The sequence below is a fragment of the Podarcis liolepis genome (genome assembly GCF_965112155.1).
Source record: "Podarcis liolepis genome assembly, chromosome: 1".
Classification (NCBI taxonomy): Eukaryota; Metazoa; Chordata; class Lepidosauria; order Squamata; family Lacertidae; genus Podarcis; species Podarcis liolepis.
In genome coordinates, this window is record NC_139554.1 from 81,318,745 (window position 1) to 81,345,838 (window position 27,094).

The window sequence follows — 27,094 nt, forward strand, 5'->3', positions numbered from 1 at the left end:
AGGAGCAACCGTATTCCGCAGCAGGTGTCAGCCCGGTCCGACCAGCAATGAGCGGGATTTCCAAGCGAGACCCATCGCTTCCCACGCCACTTCGGGCTAAGCAACGCGTTGCAAGCTCAAAAACTGCTAGTTGCTGGCAGGCACTGCGAAAAAATTTCCTGGTCGCTCATATTTTAATGTCGTTCCCGGGGAAGAAAACAGTAACCCCAAGTCGGGCGACTTGACCGGGTTGGGTTTGATTTTTGCAAACGGAAGCAGGCGAGCACGTGGCTTCGTTGGCGCGTTGTTGCTTATCTGCGGGAGCATCTTCCGCCCTCCTTGCATTGTGGGCGCTGTAGTTCCGCCGTGCCTTGCCCAGAGCCGGGGCCTCGTCAGAACTACAGTCCCCAGTAGGCACCGGTCCCTCTCCGCCTCGCCTCTCCACGTGCGAGAGGCCGCTGGCGCCTGGGGGAGGGCTCTGCTCTGCTGCGGGAGGCGCCTGCAGAGCGCTTTCCCCGCGCGGCGCTGTGAGGGTCGCGCGCTGCTCGGGGAGAGGATGGCGGCGGGGTGCTGCTGGCGAGGCGCCTGAGTCCGTGTATTGGGAGAGCAAGAGGCAAAAGGTAGGAGAAGGGGCCGGGAGAGCAAGGGCCGGGGGGCCTGGGGCGGGCGCAGGGACCAGCCTGGTTAGCCAGAGGGAAATGTTTGGGATGCCACCTGGGAGATGCAGGGTCACCAAGGGCTCTATCCTGCAAAAAACGCAAAACCCCCATGCTCCCAATGCTGGTCCTGGAAAGAGAAGGGGAACTTGTTGCTCCCACGCTTGTTGCAGTTTTTGATACTCTGTGCAAAGGAGCATAGGTCAGGTGTCTCGTCCACGTTGCTCCTGTGGCAAACGTATGTTTTGACACCTGGGAAGCCGTGTGCGGGGTAGTAAAACTTGTCGCGGCCACACCTTGCCGCGCGTTTGAGGGGGTGATTTTTTTTAAAAAAAGTTAATATATGCATGCCTTTAAAACGTGTATCCCAGCCGCTCCTTTCCTCTGAAAAAGCTGAAGGTGGCTTATGACAAGGGGTGAAAGTAAACATAGGAGAACGAGATTACGAAAATCTCAGAATACAAAAGCAGATATGAAGCAGCAATTAAAGTAACTGGCCACCTTCCACCTGTGGAAACATTTCCTTGCAACAAGTTAAAAGCAAAACACACACACACAATTCATAATTCATTCTCCCAAAGCATTTCTAAACAGGAAGGTTTTAGTGGTAAAGTCTTTCTAAACAAGAAGGTGTTAGTGGTAAATATATCCTGAAACGGTGTTTGTTTACAGTGCAATCCTAACAATGTTTAGAAGTAAATCCCATTGTGCTCACAAATAGGCTTCCTGGTTTTTAGGATGGCAGCTTTAAACTATGGAAGATATGTAACCCATAGTAATATATACCAAACTCTGCTGTTAAGTGGGGAGGGGGGGCTCATTTTTAATGACTGCAGCTGTGGAATACAGTACTGATGTTCTCCTGATGAGCCTACAGATCATTATGGAGTCCTCCAGACCTATGCTTTTTTTTTGACAATAATTGTTATAAAGTAATGTAGATGGTGAAATATTTGGTCAGACTGGACCCCCCCCCCCCGGCAGTTGGCACTCCCATACAACTACAGCTCCCAAAGCTAAAATAAAAAAAATCCCTGTTCATTGGCTCCAAAATAGAGAACTCTCCTAGAGGTTTTTCATCTGAGGCTGGTTGACCACCTATTAGGGATGCTCTAATATGGGATTTTCTACGTTGAGAGGGTTGGGCTATATGACTTTTGGAAATCCAGCTCTCTGAATCCTGGCCTTTAATTGTAAGTGGCAAGCACAATGTACATTCCCCCTCTGCTGAAGAGAATGTGTGCGCACACAAGCAATTGTATGTAAATATTAGTAGGGTTGATTGCTGTAGTTCTCATGACCTGGTACTGGAGCAGGCTGTCTACTGCATTGGTGTTTATAACATTCCAAGGGAGTAAGCTGCGCAATAAACCACATGTGACTAGCTGGCTGGCTTTCTTTACATATTTGGTCGAGAGCTGAATGTAATATTACAGCTGCTTAAACTACATCATAGAATACATTCAGAAAATCTCAGGCAGAGCAGTGCTAACCAGGTAGATTCTGATGCATGTCACCCCAATCTCCAAGCAAGACTAGATTCCAGGGGTACCAGGCACTCTTACCAGGGTCTGTGTTTCCTTTTGGGCAGTGAGACACAGTGGAGATTGTGGTGTCTTTATGACAACCTCTATATACCCATATATATCTAACCCTTTATTGAATCCATATATTTTAGGAGAGTCTTGCCCCCCCCCCCAAATTTATAAGAATATGTTAGTGTACCTCCTGTGTGAGATGAAACTGCAACCTAGCTTTTGGCCAGGGTTTTTTGGGGTGGGGGAGGTGGTGCACCTCAACTTCTCCCAGCCAGTTTGTGTGGGGTTAGGATTACAAAAATGTTAGCAGGAGTTGGGAAACTTAATTTTAGAAGGGAATTATTGCTTTATAGGTATAACTGAAAAAAGAACGTAAGTGGGTTGGGGGGTGGGGGGCAGATGAAAGAAACCATTAAAACAAAACAAAAAACCTATAGGGGAAAAATCCAGAAGGAGCAAAACAAAAACACATATTAGCAGGGTCCAGGTATTTTCAAATGAGAGTGGAAAAACAACTGATGGCAGATAAAATAGATCTCCTGGAGCAGGAAGTTCTGTATCTTGGCCACCACCAAATGAAAGGTCTGTTCCCTTTTACACGCCAACCATACTTCTAATGGTGGTGAGAATACAGAGGAAAGTTTTTTATTCAGGCCTAAGTGGATGGCAGAGTATTGTATTTTCAGTGAAACCATTTATGTTACATCCAGCACTTTGAATTTGACCCAGAAACAAATGGGCAACCAACACAGCTGATGTAAGAGAGGAGCCATGGGGGGGCGGGGGGAAGAGAAGGGTTTACTGAAATTCACAAGCTTACACTATGACCAGTAGAAGTTGGCATAGCCGTGCCATAGCAGTTGTCAGTATATCAGAACAATAGGCTTGCCCCACCTAATTGTAAAATAAAACGTTATTATGGTATGCGTGCACTATTCCTTTTATTAACTTGAAGGAACGATAGTGCTCAGACCTTTAATAACCTTTGACCAAGAATGGTAGTGTTTTTTTATTTCATTTTATTTCAGGACTATGCATGCGTTGCAATTGTGTTGTTGTTTTTTAAATAGTTGCTTATTGAAAGTGATGGTGCTGACTCAAATGAGCATGCAATGGCATGACTCTGCAGACTTTACTCCCCAGTGTTTCAAAGATCAAATAAGGTAACACCTTGCTATCTTCTTTTACAGAAGGGTTTACTGAAATTCACAAGCTTACACTGTGACCAGTAGAAGTTGGCCCAATAAAATATAGACCTTTTAAGTTTCTGTGGAGTTCTGTTAGTTTGTTTTTAATTTAATTGTAAAATATGCCTTATTGGAGTATCACTTTTATTTAATATTTTGTCAGTTTTTAATGTCATTTTTACTAGCTGCTGGAGACTCAGCAAGTGCCCTACCATGAAACTTTATTAGCAATGCAGTTGTTTGTGCGTTTAGTCAGAAATACATCCCACTATGTTCATTTGGACTTGCTTGTGGGTGAGTATGCATAGGGTTGCAGCTTACACCAATTAAATTGAGACAATACTGTAAATGCCCTCTCAAACACCATGCTAGTATTACATGTTCACTACATTGCGTTGTGTCAGCTACACTAACATGTAGTGCTTAATTTTTTGAAAGACAGTGACTTATCACTTGAACACAGACACAACCAAATTGGGAACCTCCTGGCTTTCTTGGCTATTACATCTCTGTATGTAAGATATTGATGGTGTGTGTGCGCGTTTGTTTGTTTCATAAAACAGGCTCACAACTTAGTATTCAGGGAGCATTATAATAAGGTCTGGGGCAGTGGTAGACTTAGGGCATATCCACAATCCAGACTGGGATTCAAGCAGCATTACATATAAACCCACAAAAGTTACTAGCTCACAAATAGACCCCCTGTGGGGGTCAGCTGGAGGCAGTTGATTTTATTTATTTTTTTGCTACAGGTGAGTTGGTTAAGTTAAGTTTTTAAGCCTGTGTTAGAGAATAAGAATGGAGGTGTCTTTTTATCTTGAAGTGTTGTCAGCAGCAGCATGGCACCTTATTTATAGTTGTTTTATAGAAGATAAAAAAGGCTTAGTTGTGGTGTATTTTCATGCAGATACAGTGGTACCTCGCAAGACAAATGCCTCGCAAGACGGAAAACTCGCTAGACGAAAGGTTTTTTGAGTTGCTTCGCAAGACACTTTTCCCTATGGGCTTGCTTCGCAAGACGGAAACGTCATGCAAGTTTGTTTCCTTTTTCTTAAAACCGTTAATACAGTTGTGACTTGACTTCGAGGAGCAACTCATAGCACGCGGTGTGGTAGCCTTTTTTGAGGTTTTTGAAGACTTTGGTGATTTTTGAAGCTTTTCCAAAACTTTTCCGACACCGTGCTTCGCAAGACGAAAAAAATCGCAAGGCGACAAAACTCGCGGAACGAATTAATTTCGTCTTGCGAGGCACCACTGTAAAATGTTTGAGGAGCAAGGACCAAGTGAGAACCAGGGCAATAAAACAATGAATTTATTTATTTTAAAAAAAGAATGTGTAGATGATTTGGCTACCACCCTGCTAGTTGTATTTCTGGCTCTTGAAGCTAAAGAAATCTGGTGCTTGGTAGCACCTAGGATAGAGAACTGTAAATCTCACAGATACTGTCTCTGAACTCCTTGGAAAAAGAATGGGAAGCAAGTGTAATACAGGTGATACTGACACAATCTGAAAAAGTAAGGCTTGATTGATTTTTTCTTTTTAAAAATTTTTTTTAAAGATTTTCTTGGTTTACAAAAGTAAACCAAGCCTTGGCTCTCTTTTTCAGGTTGTGCAGTCTTTTTTACAGATCGTTTACATTTGTTATGAGACATTAGTGTTGAGTACAGTATGAGGTCAAGACAGAGTGGGGAGAGGGGTGGTGGTGGTGAAATTTATATTTTGTACAGTGTACATGTGGGGTTTTGTGTCAGTGACAACTGGATAGGTTCTCCTTCTATTCCCTTGTTGCATTTCCTTGGTCGTGAGAGGGATTGGGGGCCCAGGTGTGGTTGGTTGTCTGTGCTTGGCTGCAGTGGGGTTTGTTTGCATTTGTAAGTGGGGGGAGGCATGTTGGGTCAGGTCAGCCAGATTGATTTGTGTGCTTGATTGAGTTTCTAAATCAAGATGACAACTTTTAAAATGTGCTTTTGGCCAAATACACACAGCAACAGTGAGATAAAATTCAGCTGGTCTGAGTTACCAGCAGTAAAAATAAGATGATCTAAAATAACACGATATATTGTAGAATGCTCTCCCCTGGGAGACTCACATGCAACCTTCATTACATATCTTTAGGTGCCAGGCAAATGTTTATCTTCTACCAGGCATTTGGCTGATTAGATTAACATTCTATGGCTTTTTAAATTTGCTTTTGGGGGGGGGGGTTGTTTTGGTTTGTTAATGTATTTTGCATTCTCATTTTGTATTTTTCTGTTGTGAACGGCCCTGTGATCTTTGGATTAAGGGCAGTATACATTTTAAATAATCAAAAATCTCTAAAGCCCACATTCACTAATGGCTGGTTCCATTTTGATGGTGTTAAGAAGAGAGAATTTAAGTCTTCAAAATGTACCGAAAATGGTTTCTATAATACCAGTACAAACAGCACATCTGCCACCAGATCTCTAGCTACTTTGGTCAGGATCCAAAGTGTCACATATACACCCCCCCTACACAAATTTCATACACATCTCCTGTTCCATTGGCAACACTACACCTCTAGAAAGTCAAACCTGAAAGGTCCAAAGTGCGTTTTGTCTCTTGAAGGGAAGGGGATTATCAGCTAGTTCACCTCCTACAGAGCAGTGTGGTGTTCTGCTTGCTCACCCATAAGATTGCCCTAATCCACTATAACGCTGTCCAAACAGAAGTGAGATGTTTCCTCTGTATGACCTGTTGACAGAGCAGGAAAACCTGACTGTCTAATGGGGTGGAGAGAGGGTCCAGAAAAATGCAGGGCTTAGCAGAGTGTATAGCTCTGAGAGTTTTCACATGGAGTTGTGGAAATTGGACATACTTGGATGGTACCCTGAATCATAGGTTTTCAACCGTTTTGAGTCTACTGCTCCCTTGGCCAACTACCTTCTTTCTGCGGCACCCCTGTGGAGCCCAGTTATGTCACCCCTTGCCTGCAGAGCTGGCAGCCTCTCACCCTTTTTCTGAACACTCTCCCTTGGGAGTCTTCCCTCAACCTCCTCTCCCCTCTCCTTGGGAGTCCTCCGGGCAGCTGTTCCTGCCTCCCCTGGTCCTTGAACAGCCTGCCCTCCACCAAAAACTGCTCAGGAGGGTCAGCTAGCAGGGGTGGAGAGAGAGAGAAGAGAGATGCTTGGACAATCACATTAGCATGACATTTAATTCCACCCATTGCATTAATCTGTGGGTGACCAAGTTCCACTGGGACTCTGCCCACCCTGCTCCCAGGAAGAACATCACAGCGAGGGGGAGACCAGTCTGGCACCATCTGCTTGCTGGCCAAGGAAGGAGCAGCTGCAATAGGTTTTTTTCTCTTGCCTCCGTGGCAGAAAGAGCCTTTGCTACAAATGCTAGTTGCTTTGCAGGGGTAAAGGATACCTGCAACCCATCTATTGGTCAGAGGAGCAAGAGCCACCAGTTGCTCTTAAGGCAAGAACTCCTGCAGGGGAATGTCATCCTGGGATGGAGAGCTGGATACAAATGCCCACTTCTAGCTCACGACTTTATTGTGGCTGATCTCCTTTCTCTCTCTCCCTTCCTTCCTTCCATTTCCCTTTGATCATTCAATTGTTTAGTTTGTAAGGCTGGTCTTTCATTTCTTTAATTTATGTAAGTTGCTTTGGAAGGCAATAATTGTCAAAAATTAGTACATTATAAGAAATGAAAGATTGAAAATTGAATGTTTAATGAGCTGAATGTGAACCTGTTGATCCTGAAAGCCAAGAGGAGTTAATACCAGCTGAGGGGGTTGTCTGTAACCAGTGGGCCTGTGGGCCAGATTTTTCTCAGCATAGCAGGGGTCAGCAAACTTTTTCAGCAAGGAGGGGTGGTCCACTGTCCCTCAGACCTTGTGGGGGGCCGGACTATATTGGGGGGGGGAATGAACAAATTCCTATGCCCCACAAATAACCCAGAGATGCATTTTAAATAAAAGAACACATTTAAATAAAAGAACACATTTAAATAAAAGAACACATTTAAATAAAAGAACACATTCTACGCATGTAATAACACGCCGATTCCCGGACCACCCGCGGGCCAGACTTAGAAGGTGATTGGGCCAGATCTGGCCCCCGGGCCTTAGTCTGCCTACCCATGGCATAGTGTATCCTTTGAATAATAAGGATGTTAAAACACCCTGAATGTGATGTGTGTGGAAGCGGGAGGCGGGGTTGCTAGTAGAAACTAGTAAATATTATTTAAGTTTTTTATGTCCCATTTCCCCCATTTTACTGGTGAAAGCCAGCTTGTAAATAAGGTAGGGTTGCCATATTTCAAAAAGTGAAAATCGGGACGAAAAAGTTGTGTCATTGTTGTTTTTTGCCCAAAGTTGATGAGTGTTTGGTAACTCTAAATAAGGACAATATCCATATTACAATTGGAGGAAGGAAAGCATCAAATATTGTAAAACTACAATGACAACTCCACCCTAAAACAGCAGAAGAAATTCTCCTGAAGAAGTGTAGGAGAATAGAGGCAACTCCACCTAGGAGTGAGTGATACCAGTTAGGCACCAGGCAGGCATCTCTGGAGAGCGTGTTCCAAAGGTGTTGCGCCACCAGGAAGAAGGGTCCCTTCTCTGGTACAGTGGTACCTCGGGTTACATACGCTTCAGGTTACAGACTCCGCTAACCCAGAAATAGTACCTCGGGTTAAGAACTTTGCTTCAGGATGAGAACAGAAATCGTGCTCCGGCGGCGCGGCAGCAGCAGGAGGCCCCATTAGCTAAAGTGGTGCTTCAGGTTAAGAACAGTTTCAGGTTAAGAACGGACCTCTGGAACAAATTAAGTACTTAACCCGAGGTACCACTGTACCTGCATCTGCTTCATTGATGATTGTTCACTGGGCAGGGTGTGTGTATGGAGTTGTTGCAGAGAGAACAACTTAGAGAAGGGTTTCTTATGTTAGTCTAAATGATTGAATGCGCACATATGAGAGATGCTGGTCTTGTGGATAGGCTGGCCCCAGGCATTTGGGATTTTATGGGCTGCCCGAAACCAGCACTTTGGCTAGTTTGGTTCAGTGCAAATTGTGGGAACATTGGAAGCTGCCTTATACTCAATCAGACCATTGGTCCATCCAGCTCAGTTTCATTGTCTGCCTTGTCTCTTACAGTTCCGGCATAATATGCTCATCTCATCATACACACACACACACACACACACACACACACTAACTCACTCACTTTCTGACCTTTATACTGTATCTCAGGGTGGGTAACAGTAATTCAGGGAAACGACCAAAACAGAATGAGGCCATAAAACACTTATATAAGACCATTCATTTCCACACTGCTGAAAGAATTCCAGTCATGTATCAAATGCTTGCATGGCCAGCCATGTTTCATTGTACTGAAGCCCCCCGTTCAGAGCGTCTTCACAACCAGCTTAAACCAGCTGAAAAACCCAATTGGTCTTGAAAAGTAATTTCATGTATGATACATTCCAGTCTAACCTAGTCAGTAGTTAATCATAAGTATTAACCTCTGTTATTGCCACTCATTCCTTATTCAGAGCCTGTGTGTTACAGCAGCGGCAGTGTTAGATCTGTGTGGCTGGCAAACTTGGTTCTTATCCTTGCTCAGTTACGATGTGACCAAGGTGTCCTTGGGTATTTCTCAGCCCACCTACCTCACAGGGCTGTTGTGAGCCTTAAAGAAACCTCTGTTCTAAGCTCTTGGAGTAAAAGAGTAGAAAACAATAGGGATGATACCAGTATTTATCATTCATTGCTTGCAAATGTATCAGTCCAGCTGAATAAACTCTGCTTCAGCATTTCTTGGTTTTTTGAAGTTCTGATCTGGCAGCCTTCAAGCATTCAGTTGAAATGGTCACAGGCACCATGTGGAAGCGGACTTAAAAGGCATTGCAGTGGCAGCAGGGGGGCAGGAACCAGAGTGTTGTTTGTTCTCTTAGATTTGTAGCTACAAAATTAACTAAATTCCCAGCCAGATGATGGGGGTATTAGTTTGCAATGTTCCAACTAGGAAATTTGACGTGGTGCCAAACTCTCCTTTTTCTGCAGACACACCTATGCATGCTAGAGGCTTTTCTGTGGCCAAAGGACAGGGATGCTGTGAAAAGAGCTCCTCTCTCCTACAACTGATTGAGACAACGTGGTTGAGCCATGTCTGCTGAGGCTGAAAACCCCGAAAAGCAACCCCCCGACCCACCTCCGGACCCTCGCTGGAAGCTCCTTGTGTTCTACCTCTGCTTCTATGGCTTCATGAACCAGATCAGACCTGGAGAGAGCTTCATCACACCCTACCTGTTGGGGTCGGAGAAGAACTTCACAAAGGAAGAGGTGAGCTCAGGGGAGAGTTGCAGAAGGCCAAAGGGAGCCCTGGCTTGTGAACGGAGCAAGTTTTCCCGAGTAGCTTCTGGTCTGGGGCAGTAGGCTAGGGATGGCTGCTTCTCCATCCCCATATCCTTCCTGTGTGTCCTGGTGGGAAAATTGAGAGGATCAGTGGGTGGCCCATGGGGAGGAGAGGGGTGGCTGGGATGTGCAGAAGACAGGTGGGCATAGGCCTCCTGTCGTGCAGCTACACATTAGGAGACACCTCCAAACATTATGAGGGCTTATCCACACTTACCTTTCCCCAGCTCATTCCAGCCACAGCCTTTGATTTAAAAGCTCTGTCAGAGCACTTTTTCCCTTCTTCGTAGCTTTCCCCATGGAAACCTGCTCTTTAAAGCTCTATTGGAGCAAACAGCAATTGGATGGAAACCCAAATAGAGGTTTGCTCCAATTCAGCTTTAAAGAGCAGATTTTTGCAGGGAAAGCTTGGGGCAAAACAACAAAAGGTAAGTGTGGATAAGTCCTGAGCTATCAGCAGCACAGACTGGCTTGGGAGGTGGTGGACTCTCGTTTGCTTGAGGTATTTAAGCAGAGGCTGGATGACCAGCTCAGGGATGTTGAGGCTGCATCCTGCATTGTAGAGCTTATGCTTAGTAGAGTGTCCGACAAAGTAACCTTCACGGTCCTTTCCAGTGCCATAATTCTGTGATTCTGGACACGAAGGGTAGTGAGAGAAGAGGCTTGTGCTGAGCCAGTGCCAGCGTACGCAGCCCTCACCATGCAGCATTGCCTGCCCGATGGGAAATGGATTATGCTTCACGTAGTTAATAAAGTAATGAAAATCACTGGGAAAGTGTTTTATCGTTTGGTCACAGTGCTGCAGGGTGCCAATGTGCTTTTTTTTTAATTAAATGCAACCAAAAAGAACTTCATCCTGTTGCCTGCCTACCTGTTGCCTGTTTAACAGTTTGAGTTTGTAAGTGAATTGTTCAGCTGGGTTAGCTAAGTAAGCATCTGAGTTGTCTGCTCACTGTGAACTGTTGTAACAATGCAAGATCTTTTTGCCCAGGAAGGAAGCAACATGGTGAAATGCATTGGGCTTTCTTTCTCTCCCTCCCCCCCCCCTCTTTCTTTCTTTCTTTCTTTCTTAAAATGCTGCATTGTTTTAAGATTCCCCCTTTGTTGTTCCTTTTCCCGTTCATTCCATCCATCCTTAGTTGTTTTCTTTGCTTTGGATCTAGCACTTTTGGGTGGCTGGGTACCTATGGGAGATGGGACACAGTGTTCCTTCCTGCTGGCAGATGGCATCAAAGTGTATCTTTGCCCCTAACTGCAACTAAGGAATTACTCAGCAACTTCCTACTTCAACCATGCCCCCCATTTCTTCCACAATCTGCTCCTGGCTATTCTCTAGTAGTTTCAGCAACAAGTGGTGCTCTCTGCCAGGAGACAGAGGGCATCTTGGAAGAGTGCCGCGATAATGAAAAGGAGGAGGGCAGTGAAGTGGTACAAATTGCAGGGCACGTGGATGGCCCTGATTCTCATAAATCTAGTGAAATCCCTTGCACATCTTATGCAGCTCTCATTGACTTGCTTTGGACACCACACCAAACCATGTTTTTGACACTGATGGAGCAGTTAGGAACTCAAGCACTCCCCGATCCCATTCATGGCAATTCCCTGCCTCTTTTTCCTGGTTTGAGGAAAGCCATTTAATCCCACCTGGCAAAACTGGTTTTCAATCCCAGGGTGAGCTCATACCATAGATGAGGTTTTGGACTAAATGGTCCAAACTACTGTATGCTCTGAATCAGGGTAGGAGACAGGGGATCACCATGCAGAACGGGAGGAGAAGGAGGGAGTATGTTAGCACAAGACTCCTGGGTCCTCATTCACAATAGGGCAAGCTACCATTTGGCAGTACCTCTGAACTGCCCCAATTCTCTGCCTTGATACCTTTGTTGGTAGCCTTGATCTGTCAATAAAACCTCAAGCTTCCAAGACATGCAAACATTTGCTCCTTATCTGGAAGTAACAGGCTAAGGTGCAGGGTTGTTAACTGAAGCTTCTCTCAGAGATAGTGAAGCACTGTTGACCTGATACTTCCAGTAAGTAAACATTGGGACTGTCCAGGGCTCATGAATAGAGCCAAACCACCTTGTGTGTGTGACTTGAACAGAATTTTAGGGAGAGGATTCCACAGGAAGTATATGTTTCTGCTCAAAGGAGATGGGGGTACTGCCAGTCTTCCTCGGGTGACTGCTGAGGATGAATACACCATGGGGACTTTATTCCACTCAGTTACAATTGCAGTCAGAATTATCATTTTTGCTGGGGGATAATTGGTGTATGTGGACTGTGGAGGTGGTGAAGAGAGGGGAGATTTGAGGGTGTGATTTACAAAGTAAAGAACTGAACATTACCAGGTAGTAAATGCCTAACAAGGAATCAAACTGAGTACTAGAACATTAATATGATATAAACATTTTAGTATTTGCTTTTTCCACTGATGTCTCATTTAAAAACGACAAATGGATCTAATCACAGATTTCAATATTACAAAAAGCCACATGCTGAAATCATAATCTTAGGAATGATCCTATTGCGCGAAAGAAAAATAGCAAGTATTTCTGAGTCTCGTCAGTTTTCAGCAGAGAGTTCAACATATGTTTGAAGCTTTTCCATTCAAATCACTGGGATTTTAAAAACCACATCATGCCCTAATACAGAGGTCCCCAACCTTCTTAGGCCCACATAAACAATTGCAAATTTAATAAATTGCCATTGGCACCACAGAATTCCAGTTTCTCAGAAGAAAAATGGGCAAAGCTTTGTGCATCTCCCCCCCCCCAAAAAAAATACAATAGGCAAAGCAGCTGCAGAAACTCCAAAGCAGGCCAAAAAAAAAAAAAAGCAGGCAACACCTTCCAAATATAGGCAAAATTCACATACCCCAAACAAAAGAAAAGTGGGCAAAACATCTCTCAAACACTTCCCCGCTCCAAAAAAGAAAAAAATCAGTTAAAGCACACAACCAAACCAAAAATCATGCCGAACACCCCCTACATCATGCACAGAGGCATTCTGGGGACATTTAGGTCAGAAGGTGAAGTGTCTAGAGGGCCTGCAAAGTGCTTTCCACTTTCGCTCAGTGCCATTCATGTTGAAAATAATCCTCAATTGAAAAACTTAAAAGGGTGAGAATCTTGGTGGGTACCAAGGGAGTTTTGAGAGTGCCGTGGTGCTTATGGGAGGACACCAACCCTAATGCATTGGAAGACCCATTGCCATGACAGATACAGAAATACAGATCATACTCGGGGAAGCTTGAAGCTCCCCCTGCTTGGTTTAATGCTACATTAAATGTCAATTGTTCGTTTTGTACAGTTGCTATTTTAGTACAATTATTTTCCCTTGGTCTTTCCAAATAATGATATAAAAATGTCTGTGCCTGTGACCTCCCACATTTTTCAAAGAGTAAATATTCTAAACTTAGAATTATTGTAAAATTATTTTTTATTTTGTTCATGTTTTGGACATAATAAATAAATTAAAAATGCTTTTAGTTGGCTAATCTGTCCACTAGCCAACAGCACTTCTGCTTTTTTTATCTAGCAATTTAAAAAAGCACCCTTCACAAATGTTGTATGGGTTTCTCTGTTACTGGCTTTAAGGGGGAGGGGAGAAGTCTATATTCCACCCCCCCCCCTCCAATTCTGAGAACTCTGAACTGCCTTACAGAATATGAGTTGGGATTGCAACAGCCTTGCTGAACTTATCTCTCTGACCTGCTAACCTAATTTCCTGGTAGTTTATGTTTAAACCATCTATCTCTCCCTTTAGCAATGAATAATTTCTATTTTCTGTCCTCAGATGCTTCTCTGGGACACGGGGCAGCTCTCATTCCACACAGGTCTGGCTGGGAGAGGTGACAGGGAGGCAGCCTACATACATACATGATCACGTAATTCTGCCTTCCAACTTTGCCCTTTTGGAAGGGCCAAAGCTCATAGACATGGTGATTACTGTGTAAGCAGTTTCTTTACATGCTGGGGGGGGCAGACTTAGGCACACTTTCTCTCTCTCATTTTTTTTTTACCCCAACTCATCTCTTAACTTTTTTTGATGTTCACTGGAGCAATAAACCCTGGCCTGAAAGGAGCCTCCCATTTTCCACTGGGGGGGGGGGCATGGATGGTGTGAAAGCAAGGAAGGCCATTCCATGGCTCTCACTCGAACTTTGTGTATCCTTCCAAGCCTCTCCCAGCCTAAAAGACTAGGAGATTGAGGGAAGGCATTGATGCCTTGCTAGTGATAGGCTGAAATTATCCTACAGGTTGAATTCAGTGAGGTGGTACTTTGAGACATATTGCTGGACTAGGGTAAAAAAATATGGTTCCAGCACATGCCAGTGGACACAGAGCAGTTCCTAGAGCAGGAAAAATTGTAGGACCATCTCCATAATTATTGCCCTAGAACAGAGATTTCATCCCTGTGTATTGGCTCAGCCTGTGACCTCTGTGTGTTCACATTTCCCAAACTCATTGAACAGAAAACCCAACAGGAACTGCCCATAAATAGACAAGTTATTCAAATTGGCTTAATCTGCATCCTTTACATTGGCTGAAAATGGTGGGAGAGGGGCAACTGCTTCTTAGTCATTCATAGCTGGTGCCGGCTTTGCCCAACTCGTATTATCTGCCCAGTTCCTCTTCTAACTCTTCTTGCATTTTCTTTTTAGTGGAGTTGTCTCTTTTCCCCGTTGGTTCTGCTCCTCATTTTGTTTGATGTGTGTTCCTCTCCTGACCTTGCTTGCCTTTTCACCCATTAACCAGGCCTGGCATCTTCTGACCCTGAAACGGCTTCTGTGTAGAATGGAAAGTTACACTGGAGGGGGGGGCTCTAAGAAGATCTGCTAAGTGCTTGGATGGCAGACCATCTGGCACCCCTGTGTATCTCCACGTTGAAAGAAAGGTGCAATATGGACTATATAAGCCAACAATTTCTGTGCAGCCCTCTCAGGATCTAGGACTAGCTGCCTTACAGATTTCAATATGAAGATAATAGATATAGTTCAAGCCCATGTACAGTGGTACCTCGGGTTACATACGCTTCAGGTTACAGACTCCGTTAACCCAGAAATACTACCTCGGGTTAAGAATTTGCTTCAGGATGAGAACAGAAATTGTGCTCTGCCAGCGCAGCAGCAGCAGGAGGCCCCATTAGTTAAAGTGGTGCTTCAGGTTAAGAACAGTTTCAGGTTAAGAGCGGACCTCCGGAACGAATTAAGTACTTAACCCGAGGTACCACTGTACTTTAAAAAGAAGAGCTGTGGTCAGGATTGCAGATTTGCCTTCGAAATATAGCAAAACAGTCGGGATGGCTCAAGTGTTAACTAAGGATTTGTGGATTTTCTCCCGGGCACACCAATTTATGGGCAATTTATGTGTAAAGCATACACAAATGCCTGCAGTTTTATGGTCTGGGTAGCGTGGTTGTGCCAAATGTTCCTTGTGGCATCCATCATAATGTTTTGTCTCTCCTGATGGGGCAAGTGAATTTAACCTTCCGCGAGTCCTGTTCACGAGGCTGTCCCTTCCGCACCTCCCCCCACTCACTGGGAGAAAGCTTTATTTTTTTGGCCTGTGTCCTAGCAGGGCAGCTCTGGCCAAGGATCAGAGTCCCTCCTGCTGATTTGTTTCCATGGCTAGAAAACAGCAAGTTCCAATCAAAAGAGGCTGGAAGAAGCTTAGCTGACCTCCTTAGCAAGGGACCTGGAAGGGGGGTGGTCTGCTTTTGGGCTCCCAACGAAAGAAGGAGCTCAAGATGTTTTGTTTTTGCAAGACCAAATATTTGTAATTAGGCGACTGTGATCAGCAGGTGCCTTTCCAGAAATCGAGGGGCCCCCAGGGCATTTTGCGCAGTTCAGCAGATTTGAGGGTCACCAGCACCTCGCCTCCCTTGAACCAGCACACAGTGCTTTGCTTGTATTAGTATGCTTGCCTGCTCTGTGCCCTGTGTGAAGTGTTCTCAGTGCTCTGCAAAACGATACCGGAAAACAGGTGATCAAAATAGTGCAGGGTTATGACTCCCAAAGTTGGTTGCAGTGAGAATCTCTCCTAATTTAAAAGCGGTCATGGTTAAGGAAAGCCAGTTAATCCAGAAGGAGGTTAGCAGCAGATTCTGGCCGAGGTTGAACTCCCTCTAAAGGACCAAGTTTGCAGGTTGCAGGGTCTGTCCAGACACTATACAAATCAATCTGTGGAAGAACAGGCAGCAGTGGCTAGGAGTGCCCTTACCAGCTTTGGCTGTTACAGCAGCCGAAGACCCCCTCTTAGTGTGACAAATCTTGCCTCAGTTACCCATGCACTGGTTACCTCAAAACTAGACTACTGCAATGGGTTTTAGGTAGGGCTTCCTTTGAAGATTGTTTGGGAACTTCAAGAAGTGCTAAATGACAGCTGCCCAGATGTTAGTTGGGATAAAGCAATCAGAACATATTGCTTCAGTATTATATCAGCTGCACTGGCTGCCAGTTTCTTTCCAGGCCCAATTCAAAGAGCTAGTTAAAACAGAGTTTCATGAAGGACCATCTATGCCCATATGTACCTGCCTTGGACCTTCATGTTGATCTTAGCTCGTAGATCTGTCAGTGGGTAAATTAGACTGGCATCACATGTGATAGGGATTTTTTGGTGGTGTGCTCCTGTTTAAGAAACTCCCTTCCCCAAGGCTTTTATTCTACTCCCTGCTTTTTAAAAAATTTATTTATTTTATTTTAAGCCCAAATGTCTAAGACAAGCTGGAGTGACTGGCATCTTGTGCCAGTAATGAGGGGCATAGCTGTAGTGCATCTGTGCTATTTTTTGCTCTTGTTTTGTATTTATGAGTTAAATATTTATTGATTTTAATTGCATGGTTAATAAAGTTTTTTTGTACTGCTTTGACTTATTATTCTAAGCTGTTTTGGGCAACACAGAAATAGCTTACATATATCAGTAAAAACGGCCTGAGCCAACAGTAAAAATTCACCTAGGAGAATTCACCCTTGCCTGCCTTCAACAGGCAAGTAAAGGAAACTTCACTGTGAACCATGGACTACTTAGTAATGCCTAGGTGGCTTGGTAAACTGACCCGGTCATAAAGTTACTACTACAGTAAAATGTCAGGTCAGGCATTTTGGAAGATGGAATATAGGTCAGAGCGATTACGGCTTGATGAACCATAGAATTCCATGTGGGTTTGCTGACTAATGTTAGTAGTGAGAGCATACAAAGTACTGAGTGTGCTTTTCCAGACAGAGTTTGGATGTATTAACTTGGAGTTTAAAAAATTTAACATTGTGTCTGACGGCAGAACACTGGGCATGCAGATTAAAGCCACCATTTATTCCGCTGTTCCATGCTCTCACTTAGAGTGATTTGGAATAATAATAATAATAATAATAATAATAATAATAATAATAATAATAATAATAATAATTTATTATTTATACCCCGCCCATCTGGCTGGGTGTCCCCCCACTCTGGGCGGCTTCCATAAAAACCAAAAATACAGTAAAATATCACACGTTAAAAACTTCCCTGAACAGGGCTGCCTTAAGATGTCTTCTGAATATCAGGTAGTTGTTTATCGTTTTGACATCTGCTGGAAGGGCGTTCCACAGGGCGGGCGCCACTACTGAGAAGGCCCTCTGCCTGGTTCCCTGTAGCTTTGCTTCTCGCAATGAGGGAACCGCCAGAAGGCCCTCCTGGAAGATCTACGACATGGGATTTAGAGCATAGTCCTAATAATCATGCCACTCTCATTTTGTAGATATGCAAGCACCGGGGTCAAGGGTAGAGCATGGTCCCAGTTTCAATCCCTGGCATCTCTTGATAGGGCCGAGAAAACCTGTGGCTCTCTAGGTTTTGCTGGACTGGAACTCCCATAATCCCAGACCATTTGTCATTAGCTGCCCTCCTCTGGTGCAGACAGTTACTGAACTAGATGGGCTTGATATAAGGAAGTTTCCTATGTGGGGTTGCTTTTGGAGGTCCCATCGGTGCAATCACTTTGGGTGGCGTTGGGGGCTTAGCTTGTGGAGATTGGGCTCTGCCATATTGCACTCGTGGACCCTTGGATTATGGCAGAACACATACAAAGTCTAGCCTGCTGTCCCTTGCAGTAACCTCTTGCATACGCGCTGGGGTGGTTGTGTTGAAGCCTCATTGATTTACCATGTGCTGTTGCTTTAAGAGGTAGCATATAAGGCCTCTGTACTTCTTGCTCAGCAAAAGAAATGTAGGAAGAGAGCTCCAAATCAGTGGTTGAGGGACTGGTTGTTGGACTACAGGTATAGTGAGAATCTTTGTTCCTAACATCTGGGGTTCTCAAACCCAGCTTTGAGTTGGCATCACTTGGGGCTTTGAGGGGTAGGTTTTCTCGTTCGCTGTTGGAAGGCGTTGCAATTGCTTTGGTTTCTCTCTCGCAGGTCACCAATGAAATCACACCTGTGCTGTCCTACTCATACATGGCTGTCTTGGTGCCCATCTTCCTGTTGACCGACTACCTGCGGTACAAGCCGGTGCTGGTGCTGCAGAGCCTGAGTCACATTGCCATCTGGCTGCTGCTGATCTTCGGGACCAGCATCCTTGCCATGCAGTTCATGGAATTCTTCTACGGCATCACCATGGCGGCACGGGTGGCCTACTCCTCGTACATCTTCTCCCTGGTCACCCCTTCGCGCTACCAGCGCATGGCTAGCTATTCCCGCACCTCGGTCCTCATGGGAGTCTTCGCCAGCTCCGTGCTGGGGCAGCTCTGTGTCACAGTGGGGGGCACCACCTTCACGACCCTGAATTACATCTCCCTGGGGTTCATGACCTTTGGGCTGCTGCTGACGCTCTTCCTGGAACGCCCCAAGCGCAGCCTCTTCTTCAACAGGAGTGAGCCTGTGTGCAATGGCACCTCACCCTCTGAGCTGGACAAAATGAACGCTGGGGCCGGGGATCCAGTGTGGTACAAGACCCCTACCTGGAAGAACATGGTCTTTTTCCGGATGTTAAAGGAGCTGGCGGGATTCGTACGGCTGCCGCAGTTAAGACTTTGGTCCCTTTGGTGGATATTCAATTCTGCTGGCTACTACCTAATACTGTATTATGTGCAGATTTTGTGGAATGAGATATATCCCACAAGAGACAACAGGAAAATCTACAATGGAGCTGTGGAAGCTGCTTCAACGCTCCTTGGTATATAGATCCTCCCCCGTTTCCTTTTTGAGCTTGATTATAACCCCACCCCACCCCTTTCTCTCTCTGCTTTATGCCCCAAATATGAATTCAGAGCACCTTGCGGAGTCTCCTAGACCATGGTTTTCCATCTATAAGACGCCCCCATGTATATGACGTCCCCTATTTGGGGGGACCCAGATTTAAGAAAATGGGGGGGAGATGGCTCAGATTATAAGATGCCCCCTAATTTTTGACGTTATTTTTTAGGAAAAAAACCTAGTCTTATACACGGAAAAATACGGTACATTCATGCAAAGGTAATTTCTGCTAAAATTACTTGGGTTTAAAGCAACTTCAGGTGATGCACCTCAGGAATCTCCCTGCATGGAGAATCTAAGCCAACCATTCCACTAACCTTCCCCAACCTGGTGCTTGCAAGGTTGGCCTACAAGCATGCATTATTGTGTGCTAAAGCTCAGGGATAATGTGCATGCTCTGCATGCAGGTGGGTATAAGCTCAGTATTTGCCATCTCCAGCCAAAAGGGATCGTAGGGTCACTGTCAACCAGAACAGGGAGCATTGGGAGCAGATGCCGTAGTGGCTACACCTAAGAACTTGATCAGTCGGTTGCCAGCAAGGAACCTGTGCTTGGAAGGAGCACTGGCTTTCCCGAGTTGCCTCTCAGCTCTCTGGGTTTTACACTGCAGTTTCCCAGCTGGTAGCATGTTCTGAAACATCCTGTTAAGAGTTTTACTCTTTTCTCATACCCAGAATGGTGGCTTCATTTGCATCAGGACAAGTTTCCCCCCTACTTCTGCGAGAGTTGCACTTTATGAAGCTGAATCCCATTGAGTATCTGTCCAAAAAACAAAACCTTGCTTGCTAAATCAAACTAGGAAGGGCAGAAATTCCTCTCCCCATGTATTTTTTGTTGCAGAACTGATATAGAAATAACTTGCTGCATAGTCCTTCTAGGGCAGGGCAGGGGAACCTGTAGCCCTCCAGATGTTTGAACTTCTGGCTGGGGCAAAGACCAACAACATCTGGAGTGCCATCATCTCCCCCCCTCCAGCCGTTCTAGGACATTTTTGTTGTTGTTTGTATGGTATGTCCCCATTTTTCAGCTGCTCAGCTGTATACAGTTTTATTCCTGCAAACAAACAAAAGACTGTCCAGAACACAAAATATTCCAAGAAATTATTGGGGATTTTTGGGGGGTCATTGTGTGCATGTTTGTATCCTAGTGTAAAGTGTTGGGTTAAAAATGTCTGAAACAAAAGGTGTTCAAGGAAGCAAAGGCAAGGGCCCACAGAAAAAGTTCTTCCTCAATTACCTTGGGCTTAAAATAATCTCCTTGGATATTTGGGGTAGAAATTGTCCCTTGGGTTTTTCCAAACAATGACTGTTCTGCTGTGCCCCTTGTTGCGAGTGCCACTTTGGAGAGTGGAGGCCTTGCTGTCCATACCTGGTCCTCTCATCCATATCTTGACAACATGCATGTGTGTTTGCAGGTGCCGTCACCTCCTTTGCTGCAGGCTACGTGAAGATCCGTTGGACGCTGTGGTCAGAGCTTGTGATTGGTGTAGTGACAGCATTCCAGGCAGGCCTCCTTTTGCTGATGAACACTACGGCCAACATCTGGCTCTGCTATGTGGCTTACATCCTCTTCAGGAGCTCCTACCAGTTCCTTGTGCCTATAGCCATGTGAGTGGTGAGAACAACTTGATGACTAGGCCTCCATTAGTCACACTGGTAGTGAGGAACATAACGATTATGATATCCATCGTTACCTGGATATATATCGTCATTCTCACTCTTTTCAACATGCAAAAAGATGTGGGGGTGGCTTGCATGCATACCCCAATATATAGACCAGATTAGCTTTCTAGTATCTGCTTTGTTAAAGGAGGGATTGTAATGTCAATAAATATCCCCCCACCCTTGTAAGGATGCCAAGAATAACATTTTGGTCCCAGGGTAGATATGTTGTTGGAGGCTTTTAGTATTCAGCCTAGGTTAACAAGCTACGGTGATTGCTGCTAATGTGCTGAATGATATTAGCTAATTTGTTGGAAATGCTAAGGCGGGGATGGTTAACTAAATACAAAGAACTGGATTAGGTGGTCTTTAGCACTCTTCCAGGCCAGCAACTGTATGCCTTTAACCATTGGATATTTCACTAACATCAGTGATAAAAGTATTACAGCTTCCCAAACTTTCCTCTTGGTGTAAACACTCCCAAGCTGCCTTCTTAGGTCAACACAAAATAACTAGCATTAGCCCTATCTCTATGCCATCTTTGGCTGTGGTCCTGGGATGGAGAACCTGTGGCCCTCCCTGTGGGACTCCCAAAGTTATCACAGGGATACCTGGCTTGGCCAAGAATTCATAGCAATGTCACCTTTTGTCAGTATCAGGACTGTGAACTATCATCAGCCCCAGGGAGCATAGCCAGTGGTCTGGGATCATAGGAGCTGTAGTCCTTCATTGTCTGGAGGGCCACAGGCTGGCCACCCTTGCCCTGAGCCATAAAGTGACCCTCCCTTTGTCCTTGGTGCCTTTTCAGTGCTTGCCAGCAGAACTGACCTGCCTTCCTCTCTTTCTCTCGCTTTGACCAAAGTTTCCAGATTGCAGCTTCCCTGTCCAAAGAGCTCTGTGCCCTGGTGTTTGGAATCAACACTTTTCTCGCTACAGTTCTCAAGACTGCCATCACTATCATCATAACAGATAAGAGAGGTCTGGGTCTCTCAATCCATCCTCAGGTAAGAAGCACAAGTTACACTGAGGCTTGCAGTAGTGGGCTTTTGACCAGTCCTAGCTGCCTTTGGGGCTTACTTTGTAGGTTCCTCCTATGGAAGGAGGTCCTTTGAATAATCTGGTGAACCACGTAGTGGGAACTCAAAGGGACTTATTTGCAGTGGATCCTCTTGCCTTGCTTGGACCACTTTTGGCTGTTGGCCCCATTCTACGCATTGCCCATCATGTTTTGGAGTGGAAGCAGGGCTGGCAAAAACCAAAAGAAAAGGCATGTAAGCCAAGAAAAATAGAACTTCTGATCTTTATTTTCCTTATTTATTTATGTTAAGAGATGTATGCCCTTGCTTTTGGATAAATTTCTAGGGGGGCTAGCAGTCACTCAGTTGTCCTTTCCAAAAAGGTTTGTGCGAGAGTTTTAACACAGTGATCTTGAACACATGCCAAATCACATGATTTCAATGGAACTTGTTGCCAAGCAAAGTTCTGCTGAGTTAACAGAACTACCCCCTAATAAACATGTAAATTGCTACTAATCCTTGCCATTTGCTGATTTCTCTTACATTGTCCTCAACAAAAGCTTCATCCATCCTACAAGAATCGAGCTTTTATTATTATTTTTTTAAAAGATGCTGATCAGGAAGCTGCAAATGTAATCTGTTCCTGTAAGGGCTGTCATTGCTGGCTCATGGCTGTGGAGGGCTTAACAAAGCCTTGTAATTACCTGCTGCTCACGTGACAAGATAAGAAATGATGACAGTGCATTGGAGTAGCATGGCAGCAGGTTATGCATGTGTGTTTAAATCTTCCTTACTGGAAGTAGCGGGCACGGGTTGGAGAAATATTTGGTTGGGTTAGTTCAGGTAGACTTTATCGATGAGGCTGGAGGAAAAGCAGGGTGCCTTTTTTAGCTAGAGTTCCAGCTTTATGTATGTCGCTGCAGATGAGGTTGGCAGATGCACATCATGTGGAGTTCCTGTTGTCAGAGATGGGATATCATTTTGACTTACGGTAGCTACATAGAACATTCCAGCTCAGATGCTGTGTTCTGGCAAACAGAAAGCAGTGGGGGACAATTGCTGTTATGCCTGTATGTGGGAGCTTGAGGGGAATTTTCACCTGGCTGGCCGCTAGAGTAGATGGACCTCTGATCCAATGGTGCTCTTCCTGTTCTTAAAGAGTTTCCCTCCTAGCTCTATTCTGTGCTTCTGTGGGCTGCTGATCATTTCTGATTTTTGAGTGCTTTGGAGGAAAATAAGGCACAGGGCCTCAACACATCATATCTCCCCCTCTCTCTTTTCCAGTTCTACGTTTACTTCAGCTATTTCACGCTCCTGACAGTGGTGTATCTTTCTGCATCTGTGTATGTGGCTGTGAAGCATAATGGATGCAGGAAACCTCCAGAGGAAGCACCACCCAAGGAACTCAGCATGCCAGTTGAGGACAGAGGCACAGAGATGGCTAACTTGGAAGTCTGAGAAAACAGTGGATGGGGAAGAAAAGGAGCTGGCCTACCTGTATACTCCCAGCTGGGATGTAACACAGAGAACTCCCATGTTAATCAGCACTTAGAAGCATCTCAGCTTTCCAGAGTATCAGATCACTGCAGAAGGAAAAGGCCTTCCTTAACTTTAGGGCTTGTGCATCAGCAGCACGCAACCAGACGACTGGATTTCCCCCCAGTCTTGGTCATGTGTGTGGCATAGGCTCCTGAGCTCAGGTGAGATTATGGAGACATTTGCCAGTGTTATGGTTGGCAACTAGTGATTTTTATGAATGTAGTTTTAAACACTGATAATACTCTGCACGCTTTCCCCTCAGCCTTTAAAAGAAGTCAACAGCAAGCAAGGTGGACGCAGGTACTTTTTTTAAAAAAAATAATACAATAGTTTTACTTTTTTATAAAACAATCAATTTGTTACCAGTAAATATATTCTGCTGGGAGTTATGGATTGCAATATTTGTTGAAACTTTCCTCCTAAGAAAATTGAGCTCCTTCTCATATTTGTTTTCAGAGTTATGCTTAAGAAAACAGGACTGAGAGTAAGGCTGCCAGCCTAACTCACATCCTCTCATCCATTTGGGACAGTGAGTGCGAAACACAATGCGCTTTTAACAATCACTTTAGATCCTCTGGAGGAACATAATCCTTGGAAAGTATACACTTGCATTTTGTTCTGACTTGTTCTCTTCCACTTTCCCCACCAAAGACAATTGATTTTCAAATACCTTCACCGTCACATAATAATTTATACTGGCCACAGTAGTATGCTCAGTGGGCATTTGAGAGGAAGGTGGGAGTGATCAGGTCTTTAGCAGAGTCCTGATGACTTTCCAAACTAGCTTGGACTTTTCATCCGGTTTTGCCTCCAGGGGCCAGTTCCACGAATCCTTCTAGACCAATAGGCCATGGGTGGTAGTCACACAGTGGCTGCTTAACATAAAATGGCGGCCATATGAAAAGGAGCATGGCCACAAAAAGGTGTAGCCGTGCCCCCCCCCCCATCAGCCCATAGGCACTCGCTTGCTCATGGACAGCTCTTTGTGATGCTGTTCTGTTCAGAAGGGAAAGTGAAATGTGTGCTGGGAGTACATTCAGTGTAGGAAGACCAAGTCAGTGCAAGCAGATATTGAACAGGAAGAGCAAACAGTCTGTTGTGTATCGTGGATTTTTTCCCAGATACCACGCTGGTGGGCCTGTGAGTGCCACACTGGCACTTCCAGCCTAAAAGGCAGTTTTCCCATTCTCCTGGAGCAAATGGAGTCAGGGTTCAGTTCAGGGACGTAGACAGAGCCCTCTGCAATTCCATGCAAATGAACAACAACAAATAACAAGAGGATACTTTCCTTTATTCAGTGCCTTTAGAAAACAGTTTATAGAACACAACACACAACTGACAAAGATATAGAGATCCACAGGCTTTTAAAATTGCATTAAAAATTTCACAAAATACAGTAGACAGTAATAAACTGATTGTGTGACTTGCACAGGCTCCCTCTCCCTCCCTCCCCATCTGGTAATAAAATTTCAGAAAGACAATCAATGAAAGCTAGGTAGAAATTTAGCACCTTGGTTTGTCAAAACAGACTCAAGCGCTCAGACATTAATGTGTTTAAAACAGAACTGATACACAGCAATCATCTGCCTGGCCAAGGCTTCTGGCACTGAAGTGGAAGGGCTGTGATGGGGGAGAGGTACCAGAAGTTCAGTCACAGTTAAGCCCATAAGCATGGCTTCCTTCCCTCTGCATTCAGCACTAAAATGGCAAAATACTGCTTGCCTACCTGTGCTTGGGTGACACACACTAACAGACAGTGACTAGTGTGAACTCTAGCCCTTCCCCCTCGAAAATGTCAGCACGGTGCCATTCTGCACTGATGCGGCAGAAGAAATGCTGGAAAATACAGCTATTAGAAATGGCTTGGTTCTGGTGGTTCCTGCCACAGTGTATTGGGAACAGAGGAGAGAAATGAAAGGGGTCAATACTGGACAGAGATGGTTCTTAATTGCTTAAATTTTGTATTCTCTCTTATTTTGGAGCAGTTGCTAATAACAGATTCCAGATCTGAGATATTTAGGAGAACATTCCTGGCTGGAGGATTATAAATCTGATCACCTGCTTCAAACACAGCTCGCTATAGGTCCATCTGTTCTTCAGGGTCTCAGGTAGGACACTTTCACCTCACCTGTTACTTTACAGTGGAGGTGACAGGACTTGAACCTGGGTCCTTCTGCATGCAAAGCATAGGTTCTGCACCACTGGGCTTTGGTCACACTTCTGATAGGTTAAAGCAACAGAGGGTTCTGAGAGCTAGCATGACCCCCAAGGCTTCAGCCAGGAGGGCCTGCCTCTTTTGCACTGACTAACCTGTTCTCTTTGAATATGGCTAGTAGAGGCATCCTCTATGGAGAATGGAGGAAGGCAGGGCAAGTATAAAAATGTAAAAAAACAAACAAACCCACAAATCCAAATACTGATTGTTACAACGGCAAGCAGTTTCTTCTTCCATTATGGCCTGTAAGGAGACTGGCTGAGGCAAAAGTCACTTAGGAGGCTGTTAACACCTCTAGTTCTCTTTTAGAGCTAGACAATGTGAAAGGGCTGGGTGGGGGAAGAAGCGAAGGAGAGAACTCTGCCATAGCAAGGCTTGAAGGTTCAGTCTCACTGCCCTGGGCATGTTGTCTCAGCAAAGGATACTTTCAACTCTGCAGCAAAAATTGCAACCAGCTATGAAGAGTGTTGTTTGCATCTATGTTTGGAAATAATAAGGCATTATGCCGGCTGATGAGTCAAGCAGAGATAAGGGAGTGTATTTTCTGCAAGCCCAGATACTACTCTCGGGGGGGGGGGCAGACAATCAAATTCCTGGTCTCTTTGGCAGGATCCCCCCCCCCCTTGATACTATGCTGGGCACACAACAGAAAAGCCACCTCAGTGTTTACAGAAATCTTAATTTTGATGATTATGCACTGTCCAGCAGGGTCTAAGCTTGTGTTATTTAGCACCATGTCCCCACTATAAGGCAGGCAGTGCCAAGAGTGACAAGTTATCAGGTTGTGTAATGCAGAAACACCTGCAGCGCTACACTGACAGTAAGGGGGATGCTGCTGTTTGAGGGCTACCTTATGTTAAATCAGCCACAATAAATAGACTTTCTGGCCTATCCCAACATGGCCTTGGCTTTTTTAAGGGGCCACCTGAGTGGAATGGGGGGAGAGAGACAAACAGGGAAGCTTAACACACACAAACAATTCAAGGGTTAAACATGAGCAGGATTAGAGAGAGAAAGAGAGTTAACTGCTCCATGTACCACACTTGCCTGGAGATTGCCTTGCACACAAGCCTGTTCTGCTCCAGCCCCTCCAGCAGGCAGGTATGATTCACAGCAGCCACGCCAGGAGGAAAGACACAAAACATTCAGCACCAGAGCTGCACTGGAAGACACTCTTTGGCTTTGTCACTCATTCATCTGCTTGACTGATATATTGCGGAACTGCTTGGGCACATGATCCTGGTGGGGGTGGGGGGTGGGGAGTGGGAACCGCTTGCCCATTTCCCCTGTTCCTTAAGGGAAAACATTTGGGTTCCCTTCCTCCACTTGCAGCCAGTGCTTTTGTTGTGTGCCGTTTTTTATTTCTTGGAAGAAGTCATGAAGCTGTTTTCAATGCAGAGGACGATGAAGGCGTTCTTGCAGCTGCTGCTCTTCTGCTCGAGCAGCTTGCCCGACGCCAGTGAGGAAGCCTGCCCTGTCACCACCGTGTCGTCTGTCCGCCAGGTCTCACAGTAGCTCTCTGTTAGCCGCCGTCCCTTGGAGTCAGAGCCGTGCCACACGGATTTCTGAGGCCTGAAACACACCAGAGTGTTAGGGGTTGCTTCACATGTAAGTGGCTGCAGGTGCCCCAGCAATCACAGCTCCCCTTGGGCTGATGCTTCGTGGGCTCTATAGAGTGTTGAC

At 45.1% G+C, this 27,094-nt stretch overlaps 2 protein-coding genes across 9 annotated transcripts in view; one reads left to right on the forward strand and one right to left on the reverse strand.

Moving 5' to 3' along the window:
• SLC19A1 (solute carrier family 19 member 1) lies at positions 1-26,308 on the forward strand. 3 transcript variants are annotated; one of them, XR_014524879.1, is made up of 7 exons: positions 420-599; positions 9,398-9,676; positions 18,144-18,900; positions 20,395-20,587; positions 21,504-21,645; positions 22,942-23,357; positions 23,459-26,308. XR_014524879.1 is itself a non-coding variant. In XM_083498203.1 (6 exons), the coding sequence occupies exons 2-6, from the start codon at positions 9,500-9,502 to the stop codon at positions 23,113-23,115; spliced, it is 1,443 nt and encodes a 480-aa protein (XP_083354329.1). In that variant the 5' UTR covers positions 1-599; positions 9,398-9,499; the 3' UTR covers positions 23,116-26,308. The 3 variants fall into 3 exon arrangements, 2 of the variants coding, with proteins under 2 accessions (XP_083354329.1, XP_083354330.1); XM_083498203.1 differs by having other exon boundaries at positions 1-599; positions 22,942-26,308; XM_083498204.1 differs by lacking the exon at positions 420-599 and adding an exon at positions 3,202-3,336 and having other exon boundaries at positions 22,942-26,308.
• Positions 24,467-27,094, reverse strand: part of COL18A1 (collagen type XVIII alpha 1 chain) — a 152,642-nt gene continuing 150,014 nt past the window's right edge. For all 6 annotated transcript variants that reach the window (XM_083497809.1, XM_083497811.1, XM_083497810.1 and 3 more), the window contains one exon: positions 24,467-26,983. In XM_083497809.1, coding sequence (XP_083353935.1) covers positions 26,770-26,983 — 214 coding nt within the window. In that variant the 3' untranslated portion in view covers positions 24,467-26,769. The remainder of the gene's footprint in view (positions 26,984-27,094) is intronic.

Bases quoted from the DNA above. Each gene is read 5' to 3' on its own strand.
- SLC19A1 (XM_083498203.1), top strand. From the start codon at position 9,500: ATGTCTGCTGAGGCTGAAAACCCCGAAAAGCAACCCCCCGACCCACCT. The intron at 18,901-20,394 runs GTATATAGATCC...GTGTGTTTGCAG, and splicing joins AGCTGCTTCAACGCTCCTTG to GTGCCGTCACCTCCTTTGCT. The intron at 20,588-21,503 runs GTGAGTGGTGAG...CTTTGACCAAAG, and splicing joins TTCCTTGTGCCTATAGCCAT to TTTCCAGATTGCAGCTTCCC.